The sequence below is a fragment of the Ascaphus truei genome, chromosome 4 (assembly GCF_040206685.1).
Source record: "Ascaphus truei isolate aAscTru1 chromosome 4, aAscTru1.hap1, whole genome shotgun sequence".
Taxonomy (NCBI): Eukaryota; Metazoa; Chordata; class Amphibia; order Anura; family Ascaphidae; genus Ascaphus; species Ascaphus truei.
The window spans coordinates 218,367,629-218,388,029 of record NC_134486.1 but is presented as its reverse complement, the minus strand read 5'-3'; the positions used below and the strand labels follow the sequence as shown (position 1 = coordinate 218,388,029).

Genomic DNA, 20,401 nt, shown 5'->3' with positions numbered 1-20,401 from the left:
CGTGCGTGTGGGGGTGGAATTTGTGTGTGGTGGTGGAATTGTGTGTGTGTGTGTGGGGAGGGGGGGTGGAATTGTGTGTGTGGGTGTAGTGGGGTGGAAGTGTGTGGAGCGGGATTGTGTGAGGGCAGATTGAGAGGGGAGTGTGAGAGGAGGAGGAGGAGCGCGAGTGAGTGAGCGAGAGAGAGAGGGGGTTTGAGAAGGTGGGGAAGAGGGAGGGAAAAGGGCACGAGAGAAGGGGAAAGAGTGAGAGAGGGGAGGTGGGGGAGAGAGAGAAGAGTGTAAGACCGGGAGAGTTTGAGAGAGGGCGGAAGAGTGTGAGAGGGAAAAGAGTGAGAGGCAGAGGAAAGAAATACATAGATGGAAGGGGGAGCGTGAGATGGGTTGGGGTAGAGTTGGCAAGAGAGCGAATAGGTGTGTAAGAAAGGGGGCTCGCAAGGTCGCTGATGTAGGGTGACCAGATGTCCTGGTTTAGCCGGGACAGTCCCGGTTTTTAGGGCTCGGCCCCGACTTTTAGGTCGCGCGTTTGAGGTTGCGCGTGCCGACTGGCGTTTGTCGGTCACGCATGCGCACGAGCAGCTGGCAAGTGCTGTGTGTGTGTGTGGGTGTAGTGGGGTGGAAGTGTGTGGAGCGGGATTGTGTGAGGGCAGATTGAGAGGGGAGTGTGAGAGGAGGAGGAGGGGCGCGAGTGAGTGAGCGAGAGAGAGAGGGGGTGTGAGAAGGTGGGGAAGAGGGAGGGAAAAGGGCACGAGAGAAGGGGAAAGAGTGAGAGAGGGGAGGTGGGGGAGAGAGAGAAGAGTGTAAGACCGGGAGAGTTTGAGAGAGGTCGGAAGAGTGTGAGAGGGAAAAGAGTGAGAGACAGAGGAAAGAAATACATAGATGGAAGGGGGAGTGTGAGATGGGTGGGGGTAGAGTTGGCAAGAGAGCGAGGAGGTGTGTAAGAAAGGGGGCTCGCAAGGTCGCTGATGTAGGGTGACCAGATGTCCTGGTTTAGCCGGGACAGTCCCGGTTTTTAGGGCTTGGTCCCGACTTTTGGGGTGCTGTCTCAGTTTTCTTTTATGTTGGTCGCACGTTTGAGGTTGCGCTTGCCGACTGGCGTTTGTCGGTCACGCATGCGCACGAGCAGCTAGCAAGTGCTGAGGGTGCACGCGTGGTTGGCAACACTCTTCGCGCATGCGCTGTCGGCGACTGCCGGGACAAATATGGTCACCCTTTGCTGTTCTAAACGCTAGTCCTGTACCTGGCTCCTGGGAAAGCTCTGTCGGAGGCCCCAATGTTAATGAGCGGTTAATGAATTGATAATGAGCTACTGTAACAGCAAATTATTTTGTAAAGAGGGTCATAAAGTGCAGTAAACATGCTGTCTTCTAAAACTGTGTGTTGCCATAGTGATTTATACTCAGAGCAGTGGATTTGTTAAAGTGTCCATTTCCGCTGAGTTTAAAGAACTGCATACATCTTTCAAAATATAGTCAGGATACTGTAGCTTTTTCTAATGTTTAAATTTTATTTCCAAAGTTTAATATATATTTTTTTTTTTGCAGTCGTGCCATTAGTTTATTTTAACCCACTTTTACTACTGCATGCATATATAAAAACTACATATGCAGTACATGGTGTGCAATAATTACTAACATATTCGGCAATACATTAATTGAATACGTTTTTTCACACTTTATGCAATCATATAAATATTGGCATATTGATTTTTACATACATGCCGACTTTTGAAAAAGAGACGTTGTTGAGATTTAGAAACCGTGTGATAAACCATTTCTGAAAATAGTACGCTGCATACTGTATATAGTGGTTTGAAGATATACAGTACAGTATACATGGAAGTTACTGGAGGGGTTTACTGGAGAAAAATGAGCCGGCTAGCCTTGCGGTACCTCTGGCGCCCTCAGGGTGTCGCTGTGCAACTGAGCTTGCCTGTTTCGGTCTCTTCACTACTACTGTCAATATCGTAGCCTCTTCCATGTTGGCGGAAGTGCCGCGTCGGCCAGCAGCCTCCCTTCAGCGGGTGTGAAATGGAGAGAAACAGAATGCAGCTGCCGCAAGGTCCGGGTTCCTTGTGCTTTGACAAGGACGAGTTCATGAAGGTTCGAACGGTGCTTATGATGTCATAAGTGTAATGTTATATATACACTGGCACTTTACAGGATGTATGTGTATTTGTTCGGTATATAGTAATAGAGATATATATTTATATAAATTTATATATTTATATAAATATGTGTGTGTGTGTAGTCGATTTAAGATATATTTATAAGAGGCTAAATGAATTGCAGTAATAAATTACTCTGGGTCACATAGGTGTCTGTGTCTTTTATTTTAATTCGCACAGCATCTGTACACCCACTGTTGCTATCATATAAATATACTGTTTCTTCCTGTCAAATAAGAAACTTAGGAAGGGCTTGAAGGCAGCAAGTTGCTACTGAGAGGTTCAGGACATACATTTTAAAACCTAAAACACAGAATGATTACAACCTAAAGGCATTTCTGTTAAAATAACTATCCATCTACTGTACTGTATGTACTATGAGATAATGTGTCATATACTGTCTCGTATAGTAATGGGTTTGATCACAGTTGTACTGTTTTGCTGAAAATCAGAATGTCATGTTACTAATATTGTCATATTTATGTCATTTTGAAAATGTCATTATAATATACAAAGCTATAATACACGCATTGTGTATTGTTAAGATCCAAGGTAGTCTAAAAATGTTAGCGGTGTAAATGGTTTTCTGCCTCGAAAGTGTGTACAGCTGGCTTACTGAAAGAAGTGCACACACTAGAGGTGACATCTCAATGAAATATAGCTGTTTTAGATAATGTTCTTTAAAGAATAAACAAACTGCACATTCCATAGTTCACATACACATTCCTTGCTGTCCACTAGGATGGGTTCGATGTAGATCACTTTGTATCGGACTGCCGAAAGCGTGTGTCATTGGAGGACCTCCGAAATGACCTGGAGCATTATTACAGACTCCTTAAGACTGCCATGGTGGAGCTCATCAACAAGGACTATGCAGACTTTGTGAACCTATCCACCAACTTGGTATGTTGTGCTATTTTATCGTCACTGGTGCGGACACTTGGCTTTAAAGGGCCTTTAAACAGAATCATTTGGTTAGAAAGTTTGTGCAACTGAATGTTTTACATTTTTATATCAACACTAGCTGAGAGCCCCGGCGTTGCCCGGGATGTTTGTGGTGTGGGGGTGGCATTTGGGTGAGGAGTGGTCAACGTGGCCCATGTGCGGTGGTAGTGCTGCTGTGGCTGTACTGATGGTGATTGTATCGGTGTGCTGATTTGGGAGGGTTTGGTGCTGATGTGGGGGTGCGGATGTGGGTGTGCCGATGGGGGAGGTGCAAAGGTGCCGATGTGTGGGTGCTGATGGTGTTGATGGGGGCTGGGAATGGCGGGGAGCCGAGAATGCCAGTGTGCTGGGGGGGCATGGGATAGCGGTATGCTGATGTGGTGGTGCTGGGGATAGTGTGTGTGTGTGTGTGTGTGTGTATACACGTGTGTGTGTGTGTATACATGTTTGTGTGTGTGTGTATACATGTTTGTGTGTATACATTGTGTGTGTGTGTGTATACATGTGTACGTGTGTGTATACATGTGTGTGTAGACATTGTGTGTGTGTGTGTATACACGTGTGTGTGTATACACGTGTGTGTGTGTGTGTGTGTATACACGTGTGTGTGTGTGTGTATACACGTGTGTGTGTGTGTGTGTGTATACACGTTTGTGTGTGTGTATACATGTTTGTGTGTGTGTATACATGTTTGTGTGTGTGTATACATAGTATGTGGTGGTGCTGGGGATAGTGTGTGTGTGTATACGTGTGTGTGTGTATACACGTGTTTGTGTGTGTGTATACATGTTTGTGTGTGTGTATACATGTTTGTGTGTGTGTGTATACATGTTTGTGTGTGTGTATACATGTTTGTGTGTGTGTGTATACATGTTTGTGTGTGTGTATACATGTTTGTGTGTGTGTATACATGTTTGTGTGTGTGTATACATGTTTGTGTGTATACATTGTGTGTGTGTGTGTGTGTATACATGTGTACGTGTGTGTGTGTATACATGTGTATGTATACACGTGTATACACATGTGTATGTGTGTGTAGACATTGTGTGTGTGTATACACATGTGTGTGTAGACATTGTGTGTGTGTGTGTGTATATACACGTGTGTGTGTATACACGTGTGTGTGTGTGTATACACGTGTGTGTGTGTATACACGTGTGTGTGTGTGTGTGTATACACGTGTGTGTGTGTGTGTGTACACGTGTGTGTATACACGTGTGTGTGTATACACGTGTGTGTGTGTATATACACGTGTGTATACACGTGTGTGTGTATACACGTGTGTGTGTATACACGTGTGTGTGTGTGTGTATACACGTGTGTGTGTGTGTATACACGTGTGTGTGTGTGTGTGTGTATACACGTGTGTGTGTGTGTATACACGTACGTGTGTGTGTATACACGTACGTGTGTGTGTGTGTGTATACACGTGTGTGTGTGTGTGTGTATACACGTGTGTGTGTGTATACACGTGTGTGTATACACGTGTGTGTATACACGTGTGTGTGTGTATACACGTGTGTGTGTGTGTGTGTGTGTGTATACACGTGTGTGTGTGTGTGTATACACGTGTGTGTGTGTGTGTGTGTGTGTATACACGTGTGTGTGTGTATACACGTGTGTGTGTGTATACACGTGTTTGTGTGTGTATACACGTGTGTGTGTGTATACACGTGTGTGTGTGTGTATACACGTGTGTGTGTGTATACACGTGTGTGTGTGTATACACGTGTGTGTGTGTGTGTATACACGTGTGTGTGTGTATACACGTGTGTGTGTGTGTGTGTATACACGTGTGTGTGTGTGTATACACGTGTGTGTGTGTGTATACACGTGTGTGTGTGTATACACGTGTGTGTGTGTGTATACACGTGTGTGTGTGTATACACGTGTGTGTGTGTGTATACACGTGTGTGTGTGTGTATACACGTGTGTGTGTGTATACACGTGTGTGTGTATACACGTGTGTGTGTGTATACACGTGTGTGTGTGTGTATACACGTGTGTGTGTGTGTGTATACACGTGTGTGTGTGTGTATACACGTGTGTGTGTGTGTGTGTATACACGTGTGTGTGTGTATACACGTACGTGTGTGTGTATACACGTGTGTGTGTGTATACACGTGTGTGTATACACGTGTGTGTGTGTGTATACACGTGTGTGTGTGTATACACGTGTGTGTGTGTATACACGTGTGTGTGTGTATACACGTGTGTGTGTATACACGTGTGTGTGTGTGTGTGTATACACGTGTGTGTGTGTGTGTATACACGTGTGTGTGTGTGTGTATACACGTGTGTGTGTGTATACACGTGTGTGTGTGTATACACGTGTGTGTGTGTATACACGTGTGTGTGTGTGTGTATACACGTGTGTGTGTGTGTGTATACACGTGTGTGTGTATACATGTTTGTGTGTGTGTATACATGTTTGTGTATACGTGTGTGTGTGTGTGTATATGTGTGTGTGTGTGTATACGTGTGTGTGTGTGTGTGTGTGTATACGTGTGTGTGTGTGTGTATACGTGTGTGTGTGTGTGTATACGTGTGTGTGTGTGTGTATACGTGTGTGTGTGTGTGTATACGTGTGTGTGTGTGTGTATACGTGTGTGTGTGTGTATACGTGTGTGTGTGTGTATACGTGTGTGTGTGTATACGTGTGTGTGTGTGTGTATACGTGTGTGTGTGTGTGTGTGTGTGTGTATACGTGTGTGTGTGTATACGTGTGTGTGTGTATACGTGTGTGTGTGTATACGTGTGTGTGTGTGTATACGTGTGTGTGTGTGTGTATACGTGTGTGTGTGTATACGTGTGTGTGTATACACGTGTGTGTGTGTATACACGTGTGTGTGTGTGTGTGTATACACGTGTGTGTGTGTGTGTATACACGTGTGTGTGTGTGTGTGTGTATACACGTGTGTGTGTATACACGTGTGTGTGTATACACGTGTGTGTGTGTGTGTATACACGTGTGTGTGTGTGTGTGTATACACGTGTGTGTGTATACACGTGTGTGTGTGTGTGTATACACGTGTGTGTGTGTGTGTATACACGTGTGTGTGTGTGTATACACGTGTGTGTGTGTATACACACGTGTGTGTGTGTATACACACGTGTGTGTGTATACACACGTGTGTGTGTGTATACACGTGTGTGTGTGTATACACGTGTGTGTGTGTGTGTGTATACACACGTGTGTGTGTGTGTGTGTGTGTGTATACACGTGTGTGTGTGTATACACGTGTGTGTGTGTGTGTATACACGTGTGTGTATACACGTGTGTGTGTGTGTGTATACACGTGTGTGTGTATACACGTGTGTGTGTGTGTATACACGTGTGTGTGTGTGTGTATACACGTGTGTGTATACACGTGTGTGTGTGTATACACGTGTGTGTGTGTATACACACGTGTGTGTGTGTATACACGTGTGTGTGTGTGTGTATACACGTGTGTGTGTGTGTGTGTATACACGTGTGTGTGTGTATACACGTGTGTGTGTGTGTGTGTGTATACACGTGTGTGTGTGTGTGTGTGTATACACGTGTGTGTGTGTGTATACACGTGTGTGTGTGTGTGTGTACGTCTCCATGTGTGTCTACGTGTGTGTGTATACGTGTGTGTGTGTCTACGTGTGTGTGCGTGTGTGCGTATACGTGTGTGTGCGTATACGTGTGTGTGCGTATACGTGTGTGTGTGTGTCTACGTCTGTGTGTGTATGTGTGTGCCTGTGTGTATACGTGTGTCTACGTGTGTGTATACGTGTGTGTCTACGTGTGTGTTTTTACATGTGTCTACGTGTGTGTGTGTGTATACGTGTGTCTACGTGTGTGTGTATGCGTGCGCCTACGTGTGTGTGTATGCGTGCACCTACGTGTGTGTGTTTATACGTGTGTGTACGTGTGTGTGTGTGTACGTGTGTGTGTGTACGTGTGTGTGTGTACGTGTGTGTACGTGTGTGTATATACGTGTGTGTCTGTGTGTATACGTGTGTGTGTCTGTGTGTATACGTGTGTCTGTGTGTCTGTGTGTCTGTGTGTCTGTGTGTCTGTGTGTCTGTGTGTCTGTGTGTCTACGTGTGTCTGTGTGTCTACGTGTGTCTGTGTGTCTACGTGTGTCTGTGTGTCTGTGTGTCTGTGTGTCTGTGTGTCTGCGTGTGTCTGCGTGTGTCTGCGTGTGTCTGCGTGTGTCTGCGTGTGTCTGCGTGTGTCTGCGTGTGTCTGTGTGTCTGCGTGTCTACGTGTGTGTGTCTGCGTGTCTACGTGTGTGTGTCTGCGTGTCTACGTGTGTGTGTCTGCGTGTCTACGTGTGTGTGTCTGCGTGTCTACGTGTGTGTGTCTGCGTGTCTACGTGTCTACGTGTGTGTGTCTGCGTGTCTGCGTGTCTACGTGTGTGTGTCTGCGTGTCTACGTGTGTCTGTATAGGTGTGTGTATGTATAGGTGTGTGTGTCTACGTGTGTGTGTGTGTGTGTCTACGTGTGTGTGTGTCTGTCTACGTGTGTGTGTGTCTGTCTACGTGTGTGTGTGTCTGTCTACGTGTGTGTGTGTCTGTCTACGTGTGTGTGTGTGTGTGTGTCTGTCTGTCTACATGTGTGTGTGTCTACATGTGTGTGTGTGGACGTGTGTGTGTTTCTGTCGACGTGTGTGTGTGTGCCTACGTGTGTGTGTGTGTGTCTACATGTGTGTGTGTCTACATATGCGTGTGTGTGTACGTGTGTGTGTGTGTGTGTGTACGTGTGTGTGTGTGTCTCTGTGTATGTGTATGTATTTATATATACATATATTTATGTATAATATATATATATATATAATTTATGTATAGAGATATATATATAGTGTGTGTGTGTGTGTGTATGGAGGGATGAGGCTGGCGCTGAAGGAATGTGTGTGGGGGGGGGGGGGGGGGGGAGCTGCTTACCTTGCAGTCGGCAGCATCTTCCTCGTGCAGGCCGGGAGACGGACCCTGCAGTCATCTGGTACGGAGGGGCGGGGATCAGACCGGAGCCGGACAGAGGGCATGTGGAGGGGCGGGGGAAGCTGCAGGGAGAGCAGTACGGGGCATGTGGAGGGGGGGAGAGCAGCACGTAGCATGTGGAGGGGGGGAGAGCAGCACGTAGCATGTGGAGGGGGGGAGAGCACATGTGGAGGGGGGAGAGCAGCACGGGGCATGTGTGGGGTCCCTCCTGCAGGGCGGGAGCCCCCTCCGGCTCGAGGTGAGGCCTCCTGCAGGGCGGGAGCCCCCCCCGCTGCCCTCCGGCTCGAGGTGAGGCCTCCTGCAGGGCGGGAGTCCCCCGCTGCCCCCTGGCTCGAGGTGAGGCCTCCTGCAGGGCGGGAGCCCCCCCCGCTGCCCTCCGGCTCGAGGTGAGGCGGCGGTGCCGAGGAGCGTTGCAGGCGGCGCCGGGTAGGCTGGGCTTTGCTGTGAGGGGGGGTGGGAGAGGTGAGCCGGTGCCGAGGAGCGTGCGGCGAGGCCCGTGGGTATGCTGCCTCACCCGTCCTGCCGCTGCCTCACCCATCCGGCCGCTCCCATGTGGATGTGAGGCGGGAGGCAGCGTGTTGTGGCCGCTCCCCCGCGTGTGTCCCGGGCGCTCGCTCCGCTCCCCCGCTGACTGTAGCGGCGCCGGGGTGTGAGCTTGGGGGGGGGGGGTGTGAGCTTGTGGTGGGGATGAGCTTGGGGGGGGTGAGGTGTGTGTGAGCTTGGGGGGGGGTGGGAATGTGTGTGTGTGTGTGTGTGTGTGTGTGTACACGGGACTCCGGGTAAGTTCGGGCACAGGGAGGGTGGGGTGTGTGTGGAAGTTGAGGTGCGGTCCAGCTGACGGGGGAGAGTGAGGGGCACCGGGAGGGGATTGTGTGTGTGTGTCCCTGTGTGTGTGTGTGTGTGTGTGTCCCTGTGTGTCCTTTGGTCCGTCACTCCGCCTCAGGCCAATGAGAGGTGTGCGGTGGCGGGCCAAGGGACCAATGAGATTTCCCCTAGGGACACCGGACATCCAGGCAGGCAGGCATACAGTGCTTTCACTAATATAGTATAAGATGCAGAATAAAAACTCTGATTTATCATCAATGTGATATTTAATTGTTTTCAAGCTGTATGCATGTATATAGTTATATAAACATTGCTTTACAGAAAGTATACAAGACAAACTTGGCAAAAATGTACATATGGAATGTAAGAAAAAGTCAACGGTGGTTGAAATCGCTCCTGCCTTGACAAGCGTTCATGCTAAATTATAATAGTTATCTCTCAACAATTACAAATTGATCCATGAGTTCTTTTTTACCTCCTCCGCCTTCACAGAGTAAATTGACCAAAGCTGTATAACACGACACTCTAACAAATACAGTAGAGCCATGACATTGCATCATCAAGTATAACATTGTTCACTTTTTTTTAAAATATAGCTACGGATACACAAATATGTATTTTGTGCTTTGTGTACACAACTTTAAACATGCTGATACCAATTGCAGAATCAATTCCCCAAATATTTTTCTCTCTTCACTTGTGCCTTGAATTACTTTGTAGATGTGCAGTAGTCATTTTTCTTCCATGATGATGTTTCCCATGGGATGACTGATTCTTCACCCATATATTCAGTAACGGACGGGTGTTTGGTTAGGTGGGACTGCTGTTTTCATTGTCCAAGTCCCTATTTTGAGCAACCACTTTGAATCCTGGTCCAGGCCTGAGTAGGAATTTGAGCTATAGTTGCGTCCAAAGTATAACCCGCCTCAACGACCCTCATGCTGTTTTTTTTTACCTATTGTTTACAGTATTGACGATCAAAAGTTATTGTTGTAGCTCTACTCCCCAGACACTGGGTCAATTCAAAGTGTAGCCGAATTGGGAGATATGAGATGTGGAGGAAAACACAGATGGAGTCTTTACTCTAACTCCATCTCATCTGTGCCTTATGTAGATGCAGATTTACTGATGACCAAAACCATTAAGTGAAGCATGACAGCATCTTTTTATTAAATAAGATCATAAATATTATGCGTAACCAAAATTACAAGCTACTTTGGAGGCATCATTGGAGTCGTCAAAGAGAAAGGTGTTGTGGAAATTGTTAGGATTGAGAGATTGTAGAAGTTCTCAGCTTCCTTAATTCTGAATCATATGACTTTATGAAAGCAATGATGGAGGTTATTGCAATGGAAGACTTGTGAAAATTAATAAAGTGCACACATTATTTTTTATGGAAAAGCATAAGTCAAAGAAATCACAAATAGGGAATTTAGAGCCCAGAAGCAGTAATGCTTTGCTGCTTTATAAATGCAGTAAATTGAATAGATTTCTGAGAATGGATGTAAAATAAGATGCAGAGGTTGATGCAGCAATATCTAGCTTCGAATAACCAGATGCAGTTCACTTGAACTGGCCGATGGTTCGGGTTTTAGTGGGGCAGTGGGCAATGCACTAAGGATAATTCATGTGATGTAGGGTTCATTGAGTACCACAGCTTTTATATCTAGATCACTGAGAACATGATATTTCTTAATATGTTGCTGCTCATCCAGGATTTTAAATAGAAGGAAAATGCAGCGCACTCTGTCTTCCTGAAAAGGATAATTTAATCACGGGTCGACGTTTTGGTCCACATTTTAGGACCGTTCTCAAGCTGAGAGAGGACCACATTTTAGGACTGAAACATTGATCTGTGATTATATTATCCTTCGCAAGAAAACGGTGAGTGCTGCATTTGTCTTCTCGGCATACCACCTGGAACCCAGTACCTGCAAGTACCCATGAAAATATACCAATAATTTCAGCGTGAGTGCTCCTTCCTTTTCATATCCAGGATGGTATACATTTTATCTGTGAGACTTACTTAGATCCTATTGGACTGGCAGCTAGGTCAGTGGTATTTGCCAGTATTGTGTAGAGATGACTGTGGCTGAGATGTTAGTAAGCAGACATTTCGTCTAAAAATAGGCTGTGTAGCATTGAAGACGTTTTTTTTCTAAGACAAGTCTCATTAAAATGTACTTTTTTTTTTTTTTTCAAGAAAGGTATTGTGACGGGAGACCAGGCAATTTACACCTTTTTTACCAGGATCATGCATTGAGCAAAATGAGTTAATGAAATACATTGTACATTTATTCACAGGAATAGGCAAACACACAATGTTACACAAAATACAGCAGAAGGATACACTTACGTGGGAATTTGGGTAACAACCTACACTCTCCTAGCTGCAGGGAATCCTATCACAGTTGCAGAAACAGGACAGAAAATCTTCCAGGCAGCTTTTCGCTGAAACAGCCTTTTTCTTGCTGGAGACTTACAACTGGAAACTCTGGAGAACACTTTGGAAAACTAACTATCTCATGGCCGCAAGGGGTTATAATACCTCTGACTTTCATTACAGATTACTGACTCCCTATCAGGAGCGTGAAAAAAATCTCTGCAGCTAATGAACCAAGGGGCATGGGATATTTGGCATCTCTGACCCTTGATTCCCTCAATGCCCCCCGATGACAGGCCCCAGCCAGTCTAATGGGCCAAATGGAAATTCAAAGACTGTCCATTGATCTCAGGACGTGGGTACTTGACTTTTTCCCTCCTGTCCAAATGGTTTTGACACTTCAGACTTCCTCTCTGGCTTTTAATCCCACTGTATCAGTAGACACAGTGGCACTGTCAGAGTCCCAGCCCATTATTCTGTGCACAAGTATATGTTTTAAAACACACTGTTCCCTAAAATATACACTTTCAAAATATCCTAAGTCTTTTGGTTATAGGAAATAGAATTAGAAGCTGCCCATTATTTCTTACTAGCCATATTCCCCCCACTCTATACCATACTTAGGACTGGACTTTTAATAGTCCCCTCATCTTGTAGCTGATTCAAGTACCCCCCAGAACCCCTATATCAGTTCTGGGCGACCTGGGCATTTACTGGGTATCCCCATTAAGCTAGGGACCCCTTGACTGTTTCAGGGACACCTCATCCCTATTCCCCCTTTACCTTCTGGTCTGTACTGAAGCAGGGAACTTGGCAGTGAGTTGCGTAACTGTTTTCTAGGGAGGATTTTGACCGGAGGTCTGTGCCTATATGTCCCCGGGATTCTGGCATAATCCCGGATACATTTTTGGAGTGGCCAGCAACTCTGGGCCCCGTCTACCTAGACACAATGTGACAACACTTTTACCGCAAAACCCCCATTGAAACTCATAGCCTGTGAATCTCCACTGGTTAGCACTCCTGGAAAGGTAAAACACACACAAATGCTTTTATTGTTGCACAATCACATACATTTCATGTACAACCAATGGATCTAAGAGCTGCCACTCTAAACCTACAAATATGGTTCAGAGGTAACTAGTCTGTCATAATACATTTATTGATGGCCTGGTTTACCCCTTCACCGTCACAGGTATTTAAAGGAGTTTCCTGAAAGATCAGGTATTTAAAGGAAAATACTTCAGTTTTTTTTTTCCACACAATATAATAATGTTGAAACCATTGTCCTTTTAACTTGCTCTTCTGACAAAGCCCTTTTCGAAACATTGTAAGGAATATTTGGTTAGTTATAAATCTATAATAAACTAAAGATAATGTCTATCGTTTTTAGGTTGGAATGGATAAAGCATTGAGTCAGCTGTCGGTGCCTCTTGGACAACTACGAGAAGAAGTATTGGTATGTGTGAAATAGTTACCTACAGTACCACACTACCTACAGGTTCAACATTTTAAAAAAATTTGGTTCCCCCAAATAAAAAACGCAAAATAAATCTAGGGTTTCTACCGGGGTCCTTGTGTCAGTGGCCTTGCTAGCACCCCCCCTTTCATACACCACTTCGCTCTCACCCCTTTTATTTCTCTCCCCCCTCTCGCTCTCCCCCCATTTTTTTGAAGTGAAACTTCCTTAGTGGCACCTCATTCGTGATGGGGCAAAAAAGAATTGTGGAGACAGAAATGAAACGGATGTGACGTCAGTGCTGGCAGTTGAGGCCGGGCTGTGTTCTGGCTCAGCCCGACCCCAACACTGACATCACACCCGCTCCACAAATCAGATGTGGCGGCGGCGATAGCCGCCGGCACCGCTCCTAATAACCCCCCCCCCACCGAGCCCCACACCTCCCACACACCGTGACATATGCGGCGGTGATAGCCGCCGCTCCTAATGGCCGCTGCCATGCCGCGCAGCCTCTCTCCTCCCTACCTCCGCTTTCCTGCGTCCCGCTGACTGAGCGCCGCCGGGGTCGAGGAGAGGAGCCCAGGGATCATGGAGGGTAACCGCCGCCGCAGCTCCTAACGAGCTCTGCTCCCCCCACCTGCTGACATGCGGCGGCGGCAGCCCTCAAAATTTAATTGCCGCCACTCCTGCTGACCTCCCCCGGCCGAGGCATGGAACGGGGGGGGGGGGGGGGGGGGGTAGAGTGAGCTGCGTTCCCCACAGCACCATCAGAAGGGGATCGCTGCAGCGCTCCCCTCGAAGCCAGCTCCCGCTGACGATGACGCGCTGCCCCCCTTCCCTGCCAACACTGCCTCTGCCCACGCAGCACTTCCGGAGGGGGGGGGGCTTTATTAAGGTATCTGCCCGGTGCCCGGTGCGGCCGCGTCTCGCCGGGGGGTGGGGGGGGGGAGAGACTCAGGCAGAGCCGCCGTGGGTCCGCAGCTCTGCCTGTCTGTGAGGTGGGGGGGGGGGGGGAGGAGAGACTCAGGCAGAGCCGCCGCGGGTCCGCAGCTCTGCCTGTCTGTGAGGGGGGGGGGGGAGGAGAGTCTCAGGCAGAGCCGCCGCGGGTCCGCAGCTCTACCTGTATGTGAGGTGGGGGGGGGGAGGAGAGACTCAGGCAGAGCCGCCGCGGGTCTGCAGCTCTGCCTGTCTGTGAGGGGAGTAGGCGTCTCACGCAGAGCCGCCGCGGGTCTGCAGCTCTGCCTGTCTGTGAGGGGAGTAGGCGTCTCACGCAGAGCCGCCGCGGGTCCGCAGCTCTGCCTGTCTGTGAGGTGGGGGGGGGGGGAGGAGAGACTCAGGCAGAGCCGCCGCGGGTCTGCAGCTCTGCCTGTCTGTGAGGTGGTGGGGGGGGGAGTAGGAGACTCAGGCAGAGCCGCCGCGGGTCCGCAGCTCTGCCTGTCTGTGAGGGGGGGGGGGAGGGGGGAGGAGAGTCTCAGGCAGAGCCGCCGCGGGTCCGCAGCTCTGCCTGTCTGTGAGGGGGGGGGGGGGAGGAGAGTCTCAGGCAGAGCCGCCGCGGGTCCGCAGCTCTACCTGTATGTGAGGTGGGGGGGGGGAGGAGAGACTCAGGCAGAGCCGCCGCGGGTCTGCAGCTCTGCCTGTCTGTGAGGGGAGTAGGCGTCTCACGCAGAGCCGCCGCGGGTCTGCAGCTCTGCCTGTCTGTGAGGTGGGGGGGGGGGGAGGAGAGACTCAGGCAGAGCCGCCGCGGGTCTGCAGCTCTGCCTGTCTGTGAGGGGGGGGGGGGGGAGGAGAGTCTCAGGCAGAGCCGCCGCGGGTCCGCAGCTCTACCTGTATGTGAGGTGGGGGGGGGGAGGAGAGACTCAGGCAGAGCCGCCGCGGGTCTGCAGCTCTGCCTGTCTGTGAGGGGAGTTGGCGTCTCACGCAGAGCCGCCGCGGGTCTGCAGCTCTGACTGTCTGTGAGGTGGGGGGGGGGGGAGGAGAGACTCAGGCAGAGCCGCCGCGGGTCCGCAGCTCTGCCTGTCTGTGAGGGGGGGGGGGGGGGGAGGAGAGTCTCAGGCAGAGCCGCCGCGGGTCCGCAGCTCTGCCTGTCTGTGAGGGGGGGGGGGGGGAGGAGAGTCTCAGGCAGAGCCGCCGCGGGTCCGCAGCTCTGCCTGTCTGTGAGGGGGGGGGGGGGGGGGGAGGAGAGTCTCAGGCAGAGCCGCCGCGGGTCCGCAGCTCTGCCTGTCTGTGAGGGGAGGGGGTGTGAGGGGAGGAGGAGAGTCTCAGGCAGAGCCGCCGCGGGTCCGCAGCTCTGCCTGCCTTTGAGGGGGGGGGGGGGGGAGTCAGGAGAGAGGGGGCAGGACACAGAAAGAGAGACACACATACAGTGACAGACACACACACATACATATATACACACACACACACACACACACACACACACACACACACACACACACACACACACACACACACACACACTGACTGACACACATACACACACACACTGACTGTGAATAGGTTAGGGGGATGTGTGAGGTGCAGGGGGGCTGCGCATACGTCACACGGTCACACACACGCACATGGTCACGCACACACGCACAGTCACACGCACACACACACACACAGTCAGTCGCGCGCACAGTCCGTCGCGCGCACAGTCCGTCGCGCGCACACGCACTGTCACGTGCACCCGCACTGTCACGCGCACAGTCACGCACAGTCACACACAGTCACACGCACAGTCACACACAGTCACACGCGCACACACACAGTCACACGCACAGTCATACAGTCACACGCGCACACACACACAGTCACACGCACACACACACAGTCACACGCACACACACACAGTCACACGCACACACACACACGAGGAATTCACGCTTAGTGCAAATACAAGGGATGTGTACGCATGTTCTAAGTCAAATTTATTTGCGTTTTGTCAATAAAATTGTATTTTGATTTTTAATTAAAACATCACCAATACAAATACAATTTCTGTGACAAAAGTCAAAGAAGTTTCACTTACTATGCGCGTGCACAGCACACACAGCTTTTTTTCTCCCCCCCACCTCTCTGCTCTTTTTTTTTTACTCGTCTTCCTCCCACCTCTCCTCCCTCCCTCTGTTAAACCCACTCTCTCTCAATCTCCCCGCCCCCCTCCACTTTCATTCCCCCCTCCTCTCTTCTCACTCCCTCGTCCACAGGACAGAGACAACCAGTCACAGGGGACAAAAAGCAGAGCCCCTCACAGGAAACACACAACAGGACAGAACAAATACACACAGGATGGACAGATACCAAGCCTCACCTCTCTCCTGCCTATGCTGTCGCTGCCTTTGCTTGGCCACCCGCCCCCCATCCACCCTCTCCAGTCCCTGACACTACCTCCTGATTGGCTGTTGCTGGGTAATGTAGCCAATCAGAATGCAGGAAACTGCCCATCTCTCCAGACCTGCTTTTTCCTTGCTCTGGGAGTACAGGGAAACCTGCAGCATCTTTTTGTTCTTCTTACGAAATCCAGGGAGCCGCAACACTGCCATAGAGTATTGCCTCTTTTTTACCTTAATGGTTAGAAAATAACGTACACCCTCCACTACAGGACTGGTTACCTACAAGTACTCTGTTCTACATGGTATCTCTGTGTTACATTTCTATTTGAGTTTTTTTGAATCACTGGAGGCAGCTGTACATTTCTTTCCGAGACAGAGCCACTTTGTGGTTTTAGTCTATTTATCTACAGTACCATGGTTAGCTTCTTCACTAGATGTATTAATTATTATAGGCTAAAGCAGTAAAATTCAGGGCATTATTGAAAACCCTGCTCTCTGATTGTTTAAAATTCCGGGCATTATCCAATCAGTAATGCCCGGAATTTAGCAGCTTGCAAAGTGCAGTTTTCAATGGGTTTATTTCCAGCCAATCAGCTTTCAGAACAGCTGAGACAGGGCAGGGGATTGGTTTGCTTGAAGTAAAAGCTCTGAGACAGGGCAGGGGAATGGTCAGGACGTATCAGCCCCGGGTTGACTCCTCCCCCTCCCGAGCTGACAGATTTTCTGAGCAGATTCAGTTGATTGGGGGGGTGGGGGGTGGAGAGAGATGGTGTCTGCAAAGAAGTAAGTGGCTGTCTGCAGTTTCTTTGTGGCTGCAGTTTGTGTGTGAGTGTGTGCTGTTGTGTTGTATATTTTGTAGAAGTGTTGTGTGTGTGTATAGAGCTCCAGTGTGTCAGTAGCAGTGTTTATGGGTGTAACATGTGTGTGTGTGTAGCAGCAGTTTGTGTGTGTGTGTGTGTAGAGGTGCTGTGTATAGAGGCGCAGTGTTGTGTGTGTAGAGGTGTGGTTTTGTGTGTAGAGGTGCAGTGTTGTGTGTGTGTGTGTGGGGGGGGTGTGTGTAGAGGTGCTCTTTTGTGCTGTGTTGTGTGTAGAGGTGGGGGGGGGGGGAGTGCAACGTTTAGTAAGTGGCTGCATTTTTGATTGTGTGTTGTGCTGTTGTATGTGTAGCAGCAGTTTGAGTGTGTAGAGCTCCAGTGTGTGTGTTTGTGTATGTATGTCAGTGTCAGCAGCAGTGTTTATGGGTGTAGCATGTGTGTGTAGAGCTGTTGTGTGTGTAGAGGTGCTGTGTTGTGCGTGTAGAGGTGCTGTGTTGTTAGTGTAGATGAGGTGCTGTGTTGTGAGTGTAGAGGAGGTGCTGGGTTAAAGTCCCTCGGCTTCGCCTCGGGCCTTCAACTCTTCCAGCCAGGGCATTATTGGCCAGTAATGCCCTGTTCTTCGGGGATTATTACTTAATTAATACAAGGAGTGTATTGATACATATACTCAGTCACATAATTTTGACAGATTAATTTATGTTTTAACTGCTTAAATCTTTTTGAACACTGTACTTCAACAAAAGGCACACTACAAAAACCTGTCGGTGGTCCGACAGAAAGGCATTACTCTTAAACACAATACAATGACCGCAGAAAAACATTATCTGGTGCATCAGCAAACGGTTTTAAATTAAACGTATATTTAAAAAACTCTTGCACATTTTACTGTCAGACCAAGATTTTGAACACGTGCTGGACCCAATACTTACACAATATACAATATCAATGTAATAAGAGAAACGTCGGAAAAAACGGTCGACAATTGTGTTGAAGGGTCAGAGAACACGTCGACCCCATAACCAATGAGCTGGGCACACTGGTAGCTCTCCATGTTAATCACTTTCACAATGGTGGTGCTAAGAGTCTTAAGTTAATTGGAATGTGAAAAACACTGTAAGACAAGCCGACTTAAATACAAAGAAAGTCAAATGGACATACCAATTAAAAACATTAGGTAAATTAGGATTTTCCCTTTTTTGTTTTTTTTTAGTCGCTTTATTTAACTTATGCCCAAGCCAGTAAGGATGTATATGAATAAAACCATACACACATCAAAAATAATTACAAATAAAAGCATTGTGAGACATTTATGGTGATATGACTACATGAGTATTTATTAGCCACAAAATGTTTTCTTTATAATGTACTTTTATTAAAATAAAGCTTTAGTACTGTAATTATATTAGTATTTTAAGCATGTACCCATACGGGCTTGAGTAAAAATGAATTACAAACTAATACTCTCTTGCCATTATTGTCAAGAAACAGTTAAATTATGAAACACTGTTAGCTTTTCTTGACAACCAAAATGCTTTAACCTCTACTGTTGGTATAGGACAGCTAATAGCCCTTGAAAACGTTCCATCCTGAAACGAAACGTACGTCGTGTAGGCTAGTGAATTATGGGTAGTTGAATGATGCGTGTCATGTGATAATGCAGGGGAGAGCGAAGTACGCTCCAGAGCGGTCACCTCTGCGCCTGGCACAATCTGAATCGGCACGCTGGTCACAGTGAGTACCGTGTGGAATCACGGCCCAATACGAAACCGTGACATAACCCGGTGCGGCTTCCTATTGGTCCATGTGACCGGATCTTTAAACTCCAGGAGATTCTGGCACCCCCTTCTGAGGTAAGTATCTCTAGAATCAGGGGGTCACTGGAGCAAAAATTAATGGGGCTCAGCCCCCCTGCTTCAAACCTGTATTATAATGCAAGAAAAAACAGCTTGGATTGCTCCTTTTAATAAATACTGAATTGATTCTGTGGTTTAAAAGTATACGAAGTGATATAATTACACATGTAGTATTAGTATTTTGATACAGCCTACTATGAAGTGAAATATGAGGATTAATTGTATAATTAATTGGAAAACAACATATTACACTGTGAAACAATTCATTAATTGCTACCAGGTTAACTAATCTTCCCCAATTACCCACACACAAACCCCCATTTTATTAGATTTAAGTATTTTTAAGTATTTGTTCATTTTCTTTTACTAGAAGTGTATAATATTATTTTAAATATATATGCAACTCCTTATGATGTCACTTGCCAGATATATAGCCTACCAGGTACAAAACCTAGTGTCTAATTTGCCACACAGGAGAGGAGGGAGTGTAGTTTGCACAGAGAGGAGACAGATGAGATGAAGAGGGAGTGTAGTGTGCACAGAGAGGAGCAGACACCGTAAGGCAGGGAGTGCGAAGTGGAGCAGGTCATGATGGAGGAGAGAGGGAAGGGACACTTCGCCGCGTAGTCTGTGCCTGCACCCAACTACCCGCAACTGCTTGCTGTCCACTGCACACCAGACCCACCAAGCCAGGCCTGCTCCTCCGACAACTGCATGTTTAAATGTCTCGCGCGGGACCGCTACACTGCTAAGACAGGCCGCTCGGAGCTTGTTCAGATAGGCAGGTAGCTTGCCCAGAAAGTATTTGAAGGCAAGACTGGAAAGTTGTCTGTCATGGGAGACCAGTACTTTTAACACCTTTACCTTCCAGGATCAATAAACTAGGCAGAACAAGATAGTGGAATAAAATGAGGTTTATTCTGGTGAGACCAGCAGACACATAATAATCGACTCAATACAGGAAAAACACACTTAACTTAGGGCCTGGGGTGAGTCTCTAGCCTCAGCTAGGTGCAGGCCGCCTGCTTCTGAAGGCTTACCCTGTCCGCTCCACGTCAAGAAACTTCACAGTAACCTTCTCGGGGAAGATACCTGACTATACCCGCTAACCGCGAGCAAAGCAAAAGCTGGAACTTGGCCGCAATGTGAGAACTAGGCCTGGCTTCTCCGGCAACTCCGTACCGAGTGCTTTGCTATAAGCACTTTTGAAAAGCCTGCGAGCGCTTCCCCCGTTCCAAACTCAAGCTCGTCTGGTTCTCTAATCGGCCAGTCCCCTTACATAAACTTTGCTGTTCTATGTTCAACATGGAGAAGGGGCTGGCGACCAATCAGAGAATGGATCGTAGCTGTACCAGCCAATCGGAGCTGGGGCTGGTCTGGCTGTACACGTCAGAGGAGGAGGAGGTGTGTCAGGATGCTGGAAATTCGAAATGGCCAATGGTAATCATGCCTATCAGCAATGGATTCCCAATGCCAGCCCCATACCGCCCGCTGGGTAGGCTCCACCGAGTCTGGCCGAACAAAGTGTCTCCCCCACTGGGAGTCCTTGTTCCGAGACCCGGTACTCTGCCCTTCCCCGCTCACCATACGTTCTGACACCCCTCGACTTCCCTTCTCCTCTTGGATCCCCGATCTCCATGCAGACATCCTGGCTACCTCACGGATTACATAT

General features: G+C 48.2%; 1 protein-coding gene across 2 annotated transcripts in view; it reads left to right on the top strand.

The window, feature by feature from the left end:
* The first annotated feature begins 1,958 nt into the window (after nucleotides 1-1,958).
* COG2 (component of oligomeric golgi complex 2) overlaps nucleotides 1,959-20,401 on the top strand; it is a 74,070-nt gene continuing 55,627 nt past the window's right edge. Inside the window, exons 1-3 of one of the 2 annotated variants that reach the window (XM_075596879.1) lie at nucleotides 1,959-2,099; nucleotides 2,906-3,067; nucleotides 12,682-12,747. In XM_075596879.1, the coding sequence (XP_075452994.1) occupies nucleotides 2,028-2,099; nucleotides 2,906-3,067; nucleotides 12,682-12,747 (300 nt within the window). In that variant the 5' untranslated portion in view covers nucleotides 1,959-2,027. Of the gene's footprint in view, nucleotides 2,109-2,905; nucleotides 3,068-12,681; nucleotides 12,748-20,401 lie in introns of both variants that reach the window. The other variant, XM_075596878.1, reaches the window with a different exon arrangement.